The 18042-nt window shown below is 52.7% G+C and overlaps 1 protein-coding gene across 1 annotated transcript in view; it reads left to right on the top strand.

Moving 5' to 3' along the window:
• Nucleotides 1-18042, top strand: part of rdgC (retinal degeneration C) — a 64295-nt gene that overhangs the window by 31435 nt on the left and 14818 nt on the right. The window contains exons 2-6 of the mRNA XM_018639494.2: nucleotides 6480-6607; nucleotides 12180-12276; nucleotides 15055-15157; nucleotides 15290-15362; nucleotides 16926-17087. Of these exons, the coding sequence (XP_018495010.2) occupies nucleotides 6480-6607; nucleotides 12180-12276; nucleotides 15055-15157; nucleotides 15290-15362; nucleotides 16926-17087 (563 nt within the window). The remainder of the gene's footprint in view (nucleotides 1-6479; nucleotides 6608-12179; nucleotides 12277-15054; nucleotides 15158-15289; nucleotides 15363-16925; nucleotides 17088-18042) is intronic.

The raw sequence follows: 18042 nt of genomic DNA, 5'->3' as shown, positions 1-18042 counted from the left end.
GATGAACAGTGGGAGACTCTCAGGTGGGCTACTTGAATTTCTGCGGCGCGGCGTCAATCGTGGGATGTATCCGTGGAGCGAGAAGTTTGGGGGGAGAAAACATGTTCAGTGAGCCCCTCGAGTTGCCCGTAGCTCAGAGGAGAAATTGATCCGGTGTCCGCCCGCCGTTCCCAGAACAGACGGAATGACCGATCCCACTATACTCTCACCATTCTGCTAGGCCCCGAGTGTCAGCTGTTGATAGCTGGCTGTTTTCTAGGTCATTTAGGAATAGGAGCAGCTTCAAAGCTTGAGGAAAGCGTTATGAGCGGGTCTCTGCGCGGCCTTGAGACCACTTAGCTAACCACGAATAAATTTGCAAATGGCTTCCGAGATTAATGACTTGTCGCATGATGAGGCTTTTTTCTAACATCGTTCGGAAGCCCTTCGGATGGAAATCGAATCGATCACACAGCATTTCGAAATCGAAGGATGGAACTTTCCATGATTCGAAAACTGCTCCCACTGCAGATACGAAACCCTCAGGATCAGTTTCCGGCGGTCTGCAAAACCTCGCGGAGAATCGGGAGCAGCTCCGACAATTAGTTGTGCAAGACCCATTCCGCTCCGGGAAGGCAGAATGATCACTTTTTCATTCATCTATCCATCCGTCCATTCATTCCCAACTTTTCTCTGTAACACAGACTGTACAGAGATCCCTGGGAATCCCGGGGCGCCCTCTCAGACTTCTGTCGCACGGACCGCTTGCTCGCATTCAATGGAAATATCTTTCCCTTGGTGAAATTATGGGTTTTATAAGAGTTCCCACGTCCGGATCTGGATGTCCTCACATGTCTCCCTCAGTGACGGAGCCCTTGTCTCTGTTCATCGCGCTGGCGGCGAGAGCGGGAGCAGCAGCGAGGCGTCTTTTGTTTGAGTCGTGTCAACTTGATGATTACTCGAATGACAGCGTACTTGCGTGGCGCTCAGTGCATTGTTTTCGTAACTGGCTCAACGCCTGGAGATGAGATTTCCGTACGGGTGGCTGTACTTTTGTGAAGAGCACGTAATTAGAGTACGGAAAAAGGAGTTCTCTCCTCGGAGGGCGAGTGGTGACCGAGCGAAAACATAGGAGCTCGTCATCGACTAACCACCCGGCACCGTGGAGCGCCAAGCAGGGCTCCTGCAGGCCGGACTGGGTGAATGGGCGGGAGAGAGAGAGCTAGCAAGCAACACTGGATCCAAGCTCGAGGATACCGGTGCACACTTAATGTTTTATACGTGGCTCTGTCCAACCGACCGCAGGACCACTGTAGCTTAGCTGAGGCTTTTATGGCTGTTGTCGTACACACAGCTAGCGTAGTCTCCTTTCGGCCCCTTACCACGTCCCGGCCTCCTCGACTAATTCCTTCGTCCCCTTTTCCTCGCGCGGTCGTCGCTCGCTGCTCCCAATCTGCACGGCCAGTCCAAGCATGCGCTATCTGATAATGCCTCGTTATGTGGGTCCAAGCGCGGGTCTTCACATGACCGTATTCCGCTTCTGACAGAGAGTCACGCCGGCGGCCAAGTTCAGAAATTCTGAAGAATCCGCGATATTGACGAGCTGTTGCCAAGACAAATACTTTCGCGGTGGAATTATTTGCAATTTGAGTTCAGCGAGATTGAAATACTAGTCTGAGAGCTCGACCGTTCCGACTACGCTAGCTTGACAACGATCCTCGCGAGTTTGATAGCTGGAGGAAGAAGAAATAGCCTAATCCGCGGTCCCCTGGAAAGGGTTCTGAGCAAAACCCAAGTATATCAGGACAACGAGGTTGCTGTGCGATCCCTTCTCTAAGCAGTTCAGCCTTCGGAGATTCTGTGTGGTTCGTGGGTGATCTTTGAGCAGCGTATCGTGCTGCACATACAAATCGCCAATCTCCCGCGAGGGCTTTCGATCATATGTACATAGGAACGAGAGGCCTATCCGCCGAAACGAAGAAAGGCGGTGCGGAGGGACCTGAGTTCGGCTTGCAGAACAGTCGCCGACGGCTCGAGGATTCACCATGTGACAACAATAGCTACGGGAACGACTTAAAATTAGGTACAGTGTACGGAAGCCATGACGTCCAAGGATAATAGAGATCGAGTCTCTATATTTACTTATTGTGAATGGTAGTGTAGCGATGACGTACACGCAGACGACAGGAGTGGGGAGCAGTATCGACTGCGCGCCCTCGGCAGGATGAGGATTCGTGAAGGAGCCTCACGTTGTGTCCAGCCGCTGATGTGCCCTTCCTCTCGAGTACGCTGATCGATCTTAATGAGCACCGAGCGCCTCACGCACTCCCCTGATCCCAGGTTGAGACGAGACTCGGGTTTATCAGTTTTTGGCGCGACTTGTTAGCTCTTGACCTTTTTCTCGAGCCGTGAAAACTTTCGTATTCACGATGTGGGAGCCCCCTCCTAAAAGAACAGAGCTGACGAATAAATAGGTATACGATAATAAATAAAATATGACGATCGATTGCTTCTCTTCGTGACGGGGGAAGGAGACTCTCGCCCAGCCACACGGCCTCCCACCCCGCCGATCGGTCAGTCTCACGGAAACGAGTTCTGTTGCTCCGAGTCTCAGACGGTGCTCTAGTGCACGGAGAGCACGCGTCGAGTTCACGTCGCACTATCAAGCGCTCGTGAGTCATCCTGTTCTGCTAGAGGACAAAAGTCTGCTTACAGACCTACGTGAATCGTGCGTGACCTGTTCGACGTCGGTCGGACGACCACCAGGACTGGGTCAGGTTGTCGAGATCACAGTTTTGTCGAGAGAGTCTCGACGCACGGTTTCAGTTCACGAGTCGCAATCTTCCACGAGGAGGATTGCCCCCGGCTCTTAAATGGCCTGGAGATGCGGGAACTGTTGCAAAATAGACGTCCAAGATTGTGTACGACGCATTTCTGCCGGTCGAGAGAACCGGCGAACCCGCGATATGCCTTCGAACGCCTTCACCTTCAGTGAAATTGAGCGTCGACGGCAGTCTACGACGAGTTCGAAAATTGAAAATATTGAAACGAAACATGAGGCTGTCGGTAAGTCATATTAGGTAGCTTGCGGCACGAACATCGAGCACGGTCTGTTATGAGTGGTTATACCCATCCGCAGTCCGAAGTCTCTGTAGGCCTGTTTTGAAAATTTCCCCAAGCCCGTCGCCGCTTCCGCGGAAGAGAGCGCCTACGACTTCCTCTACTCTTCGATATTGTTTAGCGACCCCTCTACAGATTGAACGCGGCCGATTACATTCGTAGCCTGATCTTCCGTTTGGACGCTTGTGAGACTGACACGTCAATTTCGATTTCCGCTGACCGAAAGATCGGTGGCTTGAGGATCCTAACAACAAGCCCCCGCTTTTGGGGCAGTGCTCAGAGTGTGAAATCACGGATTGGAGTCCTCACGGAGAGAGCAGCCAAATATCGAATGGAACCACGGAATTCGGCCCCGGACAGCCGCCATGTTTTTGCAAAGAAAGTCACGATGCTCTAATTCTCCTGGCATGTTCCATTGAAACATCACCAGGAGTCCTCGAACCAATTCTTACCCATCAGGTAAATTCACTTCGGAAATCTCCAGGATTTATCCCCATCCAGATGTCTCCTCTGGGTGTTTCCGACCGTTCCGATCAGCTCCGGATTTCCCCTAGGAGCGGGCGTGAGATTCCGTAATGGGCTGTTTCTATGAGCTTGGCTTCCTGAGACATTCCAACGAAGCCGCCGATCGTTAGAGACCCGAGGGGGGATCCATTCGCCACTTTGCGCCCCGGTGAACGCCGTGAACCCATGTGGGGAAAGTCCGCTCGCTTAGTCTGGTGTCCGAGATGTCAACAACGCCACCGCACCCGGGAGCCCAGGAGTTTCGGCCTAACGATACTTTGATGCACCGACAAACTTGCTCATCGGAAAAGCACGCTATTCGTCCTCTTTCCATCCTCTTCGTTCCTCCCCCAAACCAGAAAACCTTTTCACTTCAAGACAGTGGAGGCTCTCACCTTCGCGGATTTTGTAGCTCGCCTTGAGCCCAATTACTGAGATCCGTAGAAAATTTCCCGAGGCTCATCCCGCGTACGTGGTGTATATACGCCGTTTGACAAGACGGATTTCCGAACATTGAAACAAAGCCCCGGCTAAGCTCCCGACCTGTCTCTGGTGAACTCATCGAGGGCGAGTGTTCAATTCGCCAGCGAGATTCAGGGAGCGGGATATCCAGGGGGCTTGATCGATTCGAGTGTCAAGCCGAATATGAGCGGAACACTATTCGTCCCAATCGGCTCTCGGCTTTTGGCGTAGACGTGAGACGAGCTCTATCGCTGGTGGCGACAACTTCATCATCATGTGCGGCCCTCCCTGCAGGAGCCTATCCTTCAAGCAGGCAGCGACTATCATCATGGGAGTCCCCCGAGGACTTCCGACCTCGATGACGTTGCTCGCAAGAAGACAAAGAACGAGAACACTTCTCATACAGACTTTGCTCTTGCTCGCTTCTCCGCGACCTCCGCTCCAGCTTCCTACACGACACTCCCACCGGCTCGGAGTATTTTCCATTTTCCCGCTTTTCTCTCCCATGGAATTCCGGAAAATCGGAACGGTCTTCTTTGGGAAGCATCTCCCTATCACGGGTTGGCTCAGAATCGGCAACGAGCAGAAGCTCTCTGAGGGAACGCGAAGCTTGTCCAATGCATGACTGAAGGGTCCCGGGGAAGAAGCGCCGTGGATACGATCATAGCTCGAAAGTAGGTTAATGTCGGTGGGGGAAGCCAATGTATTTATGACTATCCTCCTCACGGGACCTGGGCGCACATACAATCAAAAGTTCCATCCCCGATGCAGTCATATCCGCTCGAATTGGAGAAAAATCTCCCCGGCTCCACCGCGGTCGCTGACGGCACGAATTTTTACAATGCATACTTTCCTTGGTCTGCTCCCTCGTTCCTCAAGCGATGCTGAAGTGATCATCTCGAGTGGATTCCGATGGTGAGTCTCACCTCGGAATCATTGGCTCCGCCGATGCTTGATGGTGAAAGGGCAGCCAGGGAATATATGATTCGAGCCAAAGACTGGCCAGATCATCTCCGTCGTCAGGGGGGAGCATAAGGCTCGGAGTGTAGATATCCTCCGCTACTGTATCCTCAATCAAATGAAGGAAAATTGTAGCGGACTTGTCGCTGAGATCACGGGTAGACGTCGGCGTCGCGACTTCTAGGTCCGTGCCGCAGATGTTTCCCCCCGCGGAGACTTGCAATTCAAGTGAAGTATTTTTCGGTACGCTCCGTGCCCGGAGGGCTTTCTGCTGATATGGTGATGCCTTCTCACCGGAATCATGATCACAATGTTCACGATCGAGTTGAGGTAGTGTCTTCGAACGGGGACCATGATATTCTCATCTTGAATGTTCACTACGCTCAATCAAGCTGACAGCGAGGTTCATTATTCAGTTTCCGGTACATATGTTACCAGCTCGTGCAGAGTAATGTCTCATTTACCAAGGAACGCTTTAATGTGAAATGATGGAGGACCTTGAACACCGCCCTTTTCGTGGCTCCGAAGCTAGGCCGTGCCCGCCAACTTTCCCGACTTGATTCGCCTCCCTCGAAGTCCTTGTTCTACTCGGAGTTAAGACACGATGTCGGGATCCGCGGGATGTCTCATCGATTCGAAACGTCGACTTCGCGGTCGATGGCAGCAACCTAGACTTTCAGGTTTTTGCGGACCCACGCAAGACTTGCCGGAATCGAGATCATTCTGATCCATCCCACAGGCATTCCCTTATCGGGGAACGCTTCCAGGCCGAAATGTGGACGGCGGGTAGTTTTTCCGAAATTGGAGAATTCGCCTCCGTCCGCTTCGAGCCTTGGCCGGCGATGCGCCAATACCCGATGACCCGATTCCAGTCCCGTTTGGAGCCTGACGGTAGGACGTTCAAATGATTCCGGTGTCCTCAGACCGAGCGCAATGTAATTCGTTCTTCTCGTTCCACGGAGTTCTTCTTCCTACAACATAGAGACTTGTCTCTGGGCTCAAGGGACTGGAAAACCTTGTTATTCACAGGTGCGAACGCACTACAAGTCCTCGGATGCGGAAAGGAAAAAACGTGTTTACGTGCGGAGGAGCTCCGAACTTCGAGACGGAGGAAGTGAAATTAAGAGTTCCAAGGGAATAAGCCGCGAGTGACCTCGCCATTTGTCTCGGGGACATCTTGCCGATTTTCAAATACAAAAGTCCCAGCTTCGAATATAGCTGAAAATATTTCATGCCGTAGAACGCTATCGTTCAGATCAATAACCAGAATCGATATCGACTTGAGGTACATCGTATTTGAGATAGGACGAAATTCACCTCGCGCTGCACCACAGCAAATCCTTGACGCCCACAGTGAGATGAACAATTGTCCCTTTGACATTTTCTACAGGCGGAAAACGCTCGGTTGACATTAAGGACGAGCTCGTTCTAAAAATAGGTGCCATTCGTTACAGCCATGAAAGCCGCGCTCCTTATTCAGAGATGGTATCGGAGATACTTGGCGAGGCAGGAAATCCGCAAACGATGCTCTTGGAACATCTTCCAAAGCCTGGAATACGCCGGAGAACAGGATCAGATGAAGGTAAGCGCTTGAACTTTTCCTCCTTCTAGAGGGCCTGCATTCGGGACTGAATGTTTGGTCGCAAAAGCACTCTCGGTACAGATTTCGAATACGAGCGGGTCCCAATTATTGATTCCACACAGTATTCGATAATATATATCATATATGTATATCGATATCCCGCCGAACATCATGAGCTTTGCGACTACTAGATTGATTTCCGAAGGGTCATGCTCAAGCGAACAGGTGAAAAGATGCGGCGTCACGTTCGGTAAACCCACGTGATCGGGTCACCCGGTCGAGATTTAACTCCCGAGGGAGCGTAACGATAATGATTTAGTGACTCCTCCCGCTCCAAACTAGCCGTGAGATCCTGCCGCAAGGTCGCAACGCTCCAATGAGAGCCTAGAGAACAGGCTCGAGTGGGACGGACTCGCGGTGGGAGTCTCCACTTTTGATGAATCGCATTTGTACAGGTTCGGTGATCCCGTGATCCGAACAAATAATACTATTCATGAGCTTAGTGCATCTGCGCGCCGCATCATCCTCCCTGGCGCGACCCCTGCGAAAGATCCGATTGCGGTCCGCCTGCAGTACCCTCCGTCATTCAGTTCACTTCGTCGAAGTCGGCTTTATTGCGAACGCCACCGACCGAGCTCAACTTCTCAGGGTCTTTCCATCCTTTCGTCTGCAGTGACTATCGCACTCAGAGAAATTGTGCGTGAATTATGAGCTCGGCGGCACCCACGAGATCTAATGACTGCGTTTTTACGAGAGGATTCCATAGCTCACGTTTAATTCGAGGACGACTGGAGGTCCACTTCAAACATAAATTACTTACTGCTTCCTAGAATGACGCGGCGAAATATCGCGGTCGCATCTCCTCGCGTGCACGTATGAAACTCTGCTGATTAACGCCCACTCGAATGCGTACGTGCACGCGTCCGCAATCCCTCCATCCAACCGGGTTTAGTCCGACGCAGCGGAGTCGATGGGACTCTTTTCCAGCCGTTGGATTTCATCTGCTGAGTTCACCGATTTCGGCGGGTCCCTCATCCACTCTCTGGATTCTCCGGCTGGTGCCATTATCACGGTCTCGTTGGCGATTCCCGTGAAGAGAGGAGTTTTGAGAGAGACGACGGAAGGAGAAAACCGCTCCACAAATAAGAGGATTCTTGAAATTCCGAGCGGCATCCCGCCGTGAGGGACCATTGGACTCTGAGCGGTGGGTCTCACTCAGTACTCCCTTTACGTAGCCAGGGTATTGACTTCGAGTCGGCCGGAAATTTCTCGACGACTCTGTCCACTGAGCGGACCTTCGGGCACGTCTAAGCAAGGGAGCTAAGACCGTGATGTACATACATGGAACGCGAGGCCGGCTGGAAATAATCCGAAAAACGTCGGATCCCATGCGCTATGGCATTTTCTGCTCTTCCAATCAGAAACTAATCAGGATTAAGAGCTTTGCCGGAAGGCGTCCTCAAGTTCTCCGCCAACAACGTGGACAACGTTGTTTAAATGCAAAGCAACTTCTCTAGGGATTGCGATAAGGAACGAATGAGCCGCGTTTCTTCTTTTAGAAAGAACTAGTGCCACTACTTTCCAGTCAGGCAGCTGGTCGGCCGAGCGTCACACGCGAAGGAACTGACGGATGTATCACCAAGAGAGTCCTCAAAGGTCCTGCTCGGGAAGGATTTATTCAAATAAATCCTACGGCTACTGCATGTGTTTCCACCGGAGGGTCCCTGGACGAGAAAGCTGCCTTCCTGTCGTTCGCAGCTCGGTGAATATCCTCAGCGGTGCGATCGACGTCTCGTGAGAGCGAAGCCCGCTCGGAGTGCTTCGGCGTTCGACACCTCTGGCACGGAATAATCTCGATCCGAGAGGCTAGGGCTGTTGCATTAACCCCAAATGAAGAAGTTGGAACAGTCCTAATGGTGAACGACACGTGTTTTTCGTTGGATACATAACGAGCCAGTGCCAGGAAATGGATACAAGAAATAAAAGGCGAAATATAAACGGAAGATCACCTCGCGCAAATCTTCGACCTGACTCGGGCAGGCCTGGTTGGCTCTTGAGGATCTGGTGCGACACCGCCTCCTCCGGTCCGAGAATTTTCCGAGAGCATAGAACTGGAACGATTGAGGCTCGATCCATCGTCGAGGTCTCCCGTCGCGAAATTCTCGCTCCCCACGCCGAGCTCCATCCGAGTCGGAATGGCTCGTTGCTCTGAGCGGGGCTTTTTCCAGAAGGATGATCACCATGAGCGAAATTCGTGGCCGATCTGGGGCGCTCGCTCGCGCGCCGCATAGTGGCTCCAGGCAGCGCTTCGCGGCCAGGAGTGAATCACTGGCCATCAGAATGGAAGCGCAAGGGAGGAAATGAACGAAACTCATCGTGGATCGGACATATGGAACACGCGCAAAGCTCAGGCAATTTCACTACGAGCGGCGACCCATTGACTCTAACGCTTACGCGCTCCTGCGATCATATTCGCACTTCAGGAAGCCCTCCACCATGCTGCATGAATTTGTGGATCGGACACCGGAGCGGAAATTCAGTCATATCTGAGCCCGGGCACCGAAGAGAGAAGGAGACGCGAACGGGACGTCGAGCGATTTGCGTCGGTCGGCTTCCCGAAGCTATGACAATGACTCCTCGTTTAGAGCTCTTCGGAGTACACCGTTAGCGAGAAGAGAAAGGAAGGCAAACGAGGAGACTTAGCAAACAATCTGATGTGGATTCTACGGAGCGAGCGAACACAACGAATTCAAACACCGAACTCGGTTCGCGCCCAAGGGCTGCGACGGCTGGCTTTGTGACGGCATTTTTTCCTCATGTCAGGCACGTTTCCTCTCGATTCCGGCAATGGCACGATTCATAGTCATCGCCTAGTGCTCCATCGAGCTCCGATGATGCCCTGAACTCGGAGGGGGCGACCGTGTCTTGAGGACGGCGAATAAAATCGTACCCTCGCTCGGGGAATTCTGAGCCTCAGACGAGTTCGTGTTGAGCGATCGTCGCTTTAAGAGCATCTAATGTCTCTCCTTCGATTCCCTGAAGTATCAGTACTCGATGGATTTTGAGTGGTTGCGTTACACCCCTCGAAAGCGGTGCGTGACAGAGAGCATAAGTGAGTGCCGGTCGTTTTAATCCCATCATCACTGTTACGATCGAGTCGCAGACGAGTCTCTCCCGTCGAACGAGTCGCGGACGGTAGTTGATCGTGCACGATAATTCTTTTCTGCTCCGTGTCTCGGCGTTCCGGCACCGGCCACGAGACTCTCGAGAGTCGAGAGAACAATATCGCACATCCTGAGTGTCCTGATCACTCGGTTTCTCTCAAATTATAGTCTGGATGGATCATGCACGGAGACGCAATTCGTGAGGGTGGTCGACTCGGGAGCGTCAGATTCATTGGCACTCCGACGCATTGGTCAGACACCGATCAGGGTGGCAAGAGTTCTCCAGGAAAAATCCATCGTCGCGGCCCCGCGGATCGTTCGTGGCCCGCTTCTAAAATTAACCGTTCCCCGAGGTGAATCGGAAAACCTCGACCTCCGAACGTCTGGCTCCAGAGTTCGGGTCGCGGCGCGGCCAAATGTTCCCACAAGCAGCCCTTTCGAATTTAGATGGTCCGCTCTCGAATGACCTTTTCATCAATGAACGCGGGGTGAGCGATGCGATCCAGTCGTCGCTTCGCAGCGAGGCCATTACGTTTGAGCGGCGCTGAACTATCTGTCCCCCCATCAGTGATACGGTGATAGCTCTCTGGTTCGTTCGTTCGTTCAATCATTCGGTCGTCCGCCCGGTGACGGGTCGGGGTTTACCATCTGACGTTCAGCATAATGCTACGTGTTGCCGACTCTGCTCGGAGCTTCCATATGCAGGGATCCTCTCTCACGAGCTACTGTAGTATCAGGAACATTTCCGACGATTCCGTCCGTCGAGGAGCTCGTGAATGGGAAGGTTACTGCGTCGTAAGCGGTTCCAGTTCGGAGATCCCTGGCAGCTCGTTCGAAAACCTCCGACCGAGTTCGGGCATTCAGGCGTTCCCCCATAGCCCACTCCCGTCAATCGAAAATTCAGGAATCGCGGATGGTGTCGAAATACTCTCCGAGCATCGATCAGGACTCAAGACTCGGGAGATGCTGTCGTCAAGAGTTCTTGGATCCCTATTCCCGCGTTCAGCATCATCATCATCAGTTCGATCCTGGAGCAGTGCTCTCCGTGAGCAGACCCTCGGAGAATGAGGAGAATAAATCGCTCCTAAATCGGATAAATGTATTCGTGGTTGCCCGCAGCGGGAGCGATTCAAAGAAACGTGGCGCATGCTCTCCCCCGTTCCTGGGAAGACCAATGTGAACATCCATACAGACACTGGATCGTTGACGCATGCGATGACGCAGCGAGGCCGTGCCGACCGCAACCCGTCTGATTGACGTTGATGAAGACGTCGAAGCGTCCTTCTAGAAGGACTTGAGAGGACATCGAGGGGGGAGGGGGGCTCGACTGAAACTCGCCTAGCTATCGAATACGTCAGATCGGAGCATCGATGGATAATAATAAAACAAAGTCGCGAGAACAGACCAGGAATCGCGCGTGCCGAGGAAATTAGGCGAAGCGCGACTTCAGCTTCTCTGAGAGGAGGAGACAGCGCATCAGAAGAAAGGGTTCGCACGAGAGCAACAATAACAAAGCCTACGACTACAACAAGTGACGAGAGAGCTCGCCCCGTAACTCCTCGCTGTAAATCATGGTAAACTGGCAAGCTGCTTGTCGGTTAGACCCTCGGTTGGGTCGACGAGTGGCGGGCCGCTCGCGGACCGAGCGACGACGCCGACGGTGGCCGCTAGAGGCGGCTTTCTGTTATGGTCCGGCTAGTCGCGGATGAAGATAAAGTAGAAGTAGTCGAGCGGCCGAGCTATAATAAATTCTTATTGGATCATCTTTATTACTTCATTACTGTCCGCGTGTGTATTTGCGCGGGCGAATGTGCGGCTTGTGAGCGGGCCACTCTCCGCTCGTTGGCGCCGTCGCCTTCGCGTCGCGCACCGACTCCGGCCATCTATCTATCCGTCGAGTCGTTCCGATACTCTCCTTGTTTTTCTCTGGCTCCCCGTCAGGAGATAATCTCGGTCCAAAGCAGCCCCCGATGAAGCCGTCTGCGATGCCTCAAGGCTCTGAAGTTTTTTTTTTTCATTTTATTTCTCCCCCCGTCCTTCTGTGATGGGCTCACCGTAATTAGGGGAGAAAATGGGAGGCGGAGACGGCCGCGTTCGGACAGACGAGCCGACCGACGAACGGACAGGCGAACTTATTTCGCGCCGATAGCGAAGACTCGATGACATTTTCCTCTTCCGGGAGGGGGAAGGGGAGGGTAAACATTTCCGATGGGACGCGGAGAAAAAAAGAGACGTACGATCTCCGAAAATACATCTGATGAGAGGAAATCAAGACAGAAGGTCACCTTGCTCGTTTGTTCCTGGACCGTCCGCGAATTCGTCGGGAAATATATTTCTAGATATTTGTGCGGACAGCCCATTTCGACACGGGCGTTTCGCAATCGCTGATTGATCTCTTCCCTCCACAGCTGCAAAACTTCTTCCACGATCTCCTCACACATCTGTCCAATGTGAAGCCCTCCGTAGCTGCTGCCATCTCCAATAGTCCAGCTGCTTCGCTCAGAGGTGAGTTCCGCATCCACTAGTAGTAGGTAGATGCTCTCTGGCGGAGAAGAGGCATCATCGCTAGCTCGAAGGCGGGCTCGGCAAGATAAACAATCAAGAAGTCACTTTACGAACCGTTCGACTGATTGACCACAAAATGGAATGCACGAGAAGCGCGGGCTTTTTGGAAGAGTTCCAAAAGCCGGATGGATGGTCGCGTCGTTCGAGCCATCGCAAGCCGAACAACGATGATGGACATTTCAGCTCGACATTCGATTGCCATTGTCTGTCGTGTACCCTGTCCGACTTATTTGCGCAGAGCCTGATAACCCTCTTGGCATCACGCATCGATCAGCGATATACGTCCACTTTAGCGTTCCATGTTGCGTCTTTCGAGCGCGGCGGAGCCGATAGGCGCAGCCCCAAGGCGGAGCCGCACCGCATGCCCGGAGCGCATTTTCCTGCGTCGATTCTCAGGGACGTCCTCCTCCGCTTCTCAAAACAGTTGACCCCATCACAGTCGTCCGCCTCGTTTTCTTCCCTGCGAAAGTGCGTTCCTTCGTTGCAGTAAGCTCAGAGTGAACGGATATCAGGAACTTTTAATGGCTGAGTGCCGATGGAATTCCCAGCAGAGGATAATGGGCAGGAGAAAACTCCTCGGCATTATATTATTTACCCATGTTGCGAAATCGACAACTTCGGAAGGCGGATGACCGTACGATGGCGGCGTCCGCGTCAACGAACGATTGAAATTTGCTCGTCCAACTTTCGAACGATTTCCGGCCTGACCTTGTTCTGTATTCTTGAGTTCCGGAGCCCATGATCCTCCACACGCTTTGACGCAATCGCTAAGAATGTGCTCTTTCGCCGTTGCGCAATCAGCACCTGCAGCTGGTCTGGATCGCTCAATCCCTCGTTTCGACTCTTTTCTTACGAAACGGTCGACTGAAGCCGATCTTCGGCTCCCCCATCAGCCCGAAGTCGTCAGGACACGGACGTTTATCCGGTTTCATGGCCGAAGTTTTGATCGATTGCGAAGAGAATCACGAGCGTGTCCCCATGCTCCCTGGTCGCCGCAACCGGCAAGGGCTTGAAACTTGGCCTGGTGTAGAAGTCGGCGTCGTCGTTGACGTTCACTCGGTCATGATCCCTCGGCTCCTCCTAAGCGGCGACTTGAAAGGCAGCTGTTGGTGTAACTGAGCCGGTCGCTTAGCTTTCTGTGTCGGTCAGCTGGCTCACTTGCTGCTCAGTCGGTCTACCATCCATCCGACCGTCTGGCTGGCTGGCCGTCTGTCTGTCCGCCCCTCTCCATCCGTCTGTGCGGCGAGGCGGCGGTTGTCCACTGATATTAAAGAGTTGACCTTTCCGGCGCCGTTGCGGCTTTACTCCCCGATGCGGCTGCAAGCGTTGTTGTCGTTGCTGGCGGCGGTGCTAACATTGCCGTTAGTGAGCGACCACCTCCGAGTCTGTCGCTGAGTTTGCTCAATAGCTAACCAACGAGTTCACTGCGAGCTCTGCTTGCCAACATGTTGACAAAACCAGCGCATGGGTGGAGAGTCTCGGTCGTAACTCGGGTATCGGCTATGAGCGGAAATTTATGTGAAAGTCAAAATGAAGGCTCCCTCCGCCTGAGTGCGGCGAGTGCGCAGCGCTCGAGGGGACCTTCACGACCGGAGAGTGGAAAGGAGCGATGAAAGACTCGCTCCCCACGAAAACTCGATCTTCTCACGGGGCGAACAGACGCCGGGTAGCTCGATTCCAGGAAAAGGACAACCTGTCCAAGTTGAGGGTTGAGCTTTGATTTCGATTGCGTGACGCGTCGTTGGCCAAGCTCCGAAGCCAATAGCGCGGAAGCGATGGCTGATCGACTTTCCTCTCGAGAACCTTTGAAGCCTGTGTCGAGCCCGAGAGCGTCTCGCCCTCGAGCCGACGAGCGGGCTCTTCGGGAGCCAGCTCGCCTCTTCATTGTCACCAAGCACCTCACGATATCGATTCCGGTAGACGGGGATTTTCGGTCCGGTAAACTGCTCTGGGCATCCACGTAAGCCCCCTCAGCCACCTGCCCACCGTGTCGTTTGAGCTGTACAAATCCCTCTTTTCCACATCCCTTCACCCGCACGTCTCGGTCGGCCTGCTCGACTCACATGCACGCATCTATCAAGAGGCGAAACGACTGCGCGTCTGACGCTCTGATAGCAATCCGCAGTACGGCCGGACCTACATACGTACGTGGGTACGCACGCAGAAACGAGATACGGCTACCGTATCAAGAGAGAAAGGACCCATAGACAGTCAACAGAATACTTTTGCCCTGATGCAAATTGGATCTTTACCTGACTGTCTTTCGCTGCCGGGACGAAATTGGTCGTGACGTCCTCTCGGGATTAACTTGCTCCGCTCCCTATAACCAGCCCCCGCTCTTCGCAACCCGCGCCGCTGCCGTGCGTCGCCGTAACCGACCAAGCTTGTTTGTCCGGCACCAAATTGCTTGGAGAACTTCAGTAAACCTCTGGAAAACTGTTCCCAAGTGGAACTCTAGATTGCCGTCAGGCTGTCCAAAATGTTCCTGCCCTTCTGCGCCGTGTGAGAGACGCAGAGAGGTTTCTCGGAGTCGCTGTCTCGGCCGAAGGTTTTCGCGTAAAAGAAGATTTTTTGAAAGCGGTGCCCGCTGAAAGACAAGATTCGATCCGAATCATTGTGTTATGCGAGGCATTCCGAATGAGCTCCCGACAAAACTCGCCGCGGTCAGGATTCGCTGATTGATGGACTAATGATCCTTTTTCTCTTTCATTGAAACAGGACTGGAGCCCCTGCCGAAAGATCAGCTCCGCCTCGCCGCTGCCGAAGCCGAACTCTATCGCAATACTGACCCCGCTGAAATTTTCGTCGAGGAGACTTACAGGTGGGTTGACCGAAAGTTCGCGTTGCCGGGCGTTTCAACTTGCTGTGCAAGCGAATTAATTCCTCTGCTGGCGGCTCCAAAGCGCGCGTGGTATGCGTCGGTACAGTCGGTTAACTTATCGCTGTCTTTCAGGGGAGCCGAGCTCATTCCACCTTTCAATACGGAACATGTGAACCGTTTAATCCAGTCTTTTAAAGAGCGTAGGGTGAGTGGAAAGCATTTAGACTCAAGTCTTTAATTATTTGGTTGGTAGCCTATAAAGAAAAAAGCCTTCGAGCTGGATCCAACTGGGGAGGCGAACGGCGCCTGTTGTTCTCATCTGTGGTGGAGTTTCGTATGACTGCGCGAGTAACGTCAAAGTCTGAGACCACGGATTAAACGAGCAGAGAGCCGGGCTTTCAGCAAAACGTCATCATTCACGCCAACGCCGGTTTAACCTTCAGGATTACGCACGTCGACCGCAGGCCGTCTTTCGTGAAGGACTCGTTGGAGGTCGTCGCCATTGATGGGAACAATAATTCCCCAAGTTTCAGGAAAGCGTGTCTCTAGCTTCTGAAGTTCTGTTTTGAACGCGCTCTTCCCTCCGGAAAAACAAGTTGTGGCCGGAAGATAGACCGAACCGAGACGGAGCGGAAAGCATCGCTGCTTACTCGCAGCGCGTGCTTGATCTTTAGTGTTATCGTTCCTAGCGAATCCTCCTTGCTGGGAATCTGGCCAAACTACGTACTTCTGCGACGAGTACATTCTCCCGCATGTATGCATATGTATGTCGTGTTTGTTTATGCTCGTGTCTATATGTTTGCAGCACGCAAGCGTCGCTGTATGTAGAACTCCGAATGGTCTTCGAGGAACAAATGTCATGGTAGGCGACGCGGTACTCACAACTGCTACGTCCTTGCATCAAGTCAGGAGAGAATATGACGAGTCGCCTGTGGAAAATTCGAACGCGAAGCGTCTTCAATTCCTCCCGCCCGGTTCCGCTCGTATCCTCTTCGTGCTCAATGAATGGCGGCAAGACGACGACGGCGATTCATAAGTATGACGAAATTCCCGAAAAATGTCATGGACGTGTTTGCTTTCCGCTGCGTTCTCAGACAGACAGCCGATGCATAAGAATCCAGTTTATATTTTTCCCTCGGTGCTGCAATGGTCCAACCTCTCGATAGCCTGTTGTGCTTCCCGTGGATCATATTCACTCGCGTGGCTCCGATCGAGCCCCCGAGCAAGACAGGCGTTTTTTTTTACTGCAAAACGAAATTGTAAACGCTCGGCGGGACAGGAGAAAAAAGAGCATGTGAATTATCGGCCGAATATCGGTCGCTATCTGGTTGAAGAAGCTCCTGGCCGACAAAACGGGAAAGCGATCGATAGCGTGTGCGAGCTCCGACGACGTCCACAACGAGGAGAAGGGTTCTCCAGGATCGGACGGTTGGGGAACTTGATGCGAAGGGGGTGCTTAGCTGAATATCTGCTCTGTTTAGTAGGTGAATTATGGGTTCCCGAGCCGCGGGGTATTTCGGATTCTCTCTCTTCCTAAAATGTTATCGATTTCCGCTAGAGACCTTGACTCACATCGGACGAACTTTTCCTTGAATAGCATGGATCACAGATGCTGGGAAGGTCCGACATCGGAGTCGAAATCGACCGACGCCGGAAACGGATCCAGCGCTCAGAAGAGCAGTGGCAAGGAAGTCGATCTCCCGTTCTGAGCGAGCCGAACCCTCTCGAAAACTCCAATTAACTTTGTTTTACCGCTTCTTCCTTTCAGACATTGCACGCCAAGTACGTATTGACGGTGATACATGAGGCTCGGCATTATCTCAAACATTTGCCGAACATTTCGGTAGCATCGACCGCTTTCGCAAAGCAAATCACAGTTGTAGGAGACCTTCACGGGAAGCTTGATGATCTGCTCACTGTGTTCTACAAGGTTGGTTCCTTATGAATGTATATGGATCGATGCCGCACCAGGCATGCTCCAATACATTAGGTCTCCTTCGGAGGCGCTTTTGCAAAATATTCCATCTCCGATTTCTGGCGATTTTGTTTTTCGAATGCCTTCATTCCAATCCGAAGGATTCTCAGGGGCGCGCCATCCTCGGATATGGTCCCTGGAGGAATGAGAAGGAAGTCGAGATTGGTTTATCCGAGAATGTTCTTTGTAATGCGGGGAATATCGCTCGATTCCCCATGCGCGTCGATGACGCGTGGAGGGGGGTGCCTGCGACTGACTGAGTGAGACTTTCGAATTTCGCTTCTGGGTATAGTAGCTCCCCATGCTCTAGCTGCGGTCAAAGCATTACTGAAAACTCCGCATCGTGGAAGCAGGTGATCCTATTTGCGGATGGAACTGTAGCCGCATCGCTTTTGAGGCCTGCTCCCCGTAAATACGAGGGTTCGAAGCCTCATTGAATTGCTGATTGCATTGGCTCGAGCGATAGCGTTCGATATGTCAGCACTTGTTGCGGGATCTTTTGGAGTTTCGAGCTCTTCGGGAACAAGCGGCCTTGGTCGGCTCGAAAACGAGACAGGCCCGCTCAACTCGGCTCGGTTCGGAATCATATTGTGAAATGGGAGGCAACCGATCCATCGGTCCTCCGAGTAGGGGTTGACGTCCGAACGCTACCTCTCCCTCTCTCGGAAAAATTGAGTCGAATTATTCGCCTGTAAGCCGACTCGTGACGCCCCTTGCGATATCGGCTAAAATATCATTCATTAGGGATCCCATCCTTCAGAATGGACGCGAGTCGATTCGCTCGTCTGGATCTTGATATGCACGATTCCTCACCGGGAAATCTCCTAGTTTCCACTCCACAAGTGCTCCTAGATGTTGTTCCCGCTCAAAATCACCGCTCAGTCACTTGATCAGTCAGTCGAAAAAGGAC

This window comes from Galendromus occidentalis, unplaced genomic scaffold (genome assembly GCF_000255335.2).
Source record: "Galendromus occidentalis unplaced genomic scaffold, Mocc_1.1 scf7180000077440, whole genome shotgun sequence".
Taxonomy (NCBI): domain Eukaryota; kingdom Metazoa; phylum Arthropoda; class Arachnida; order Mesostigmata; family Phytoseiidae; genus Galendromus; species Galendromus occidentalis.
The sequence above is the reverse complement of the archived record's forward strand: the minus strand, read 5'-3'. Positions and strand labels throughout refer to the sequence as shown.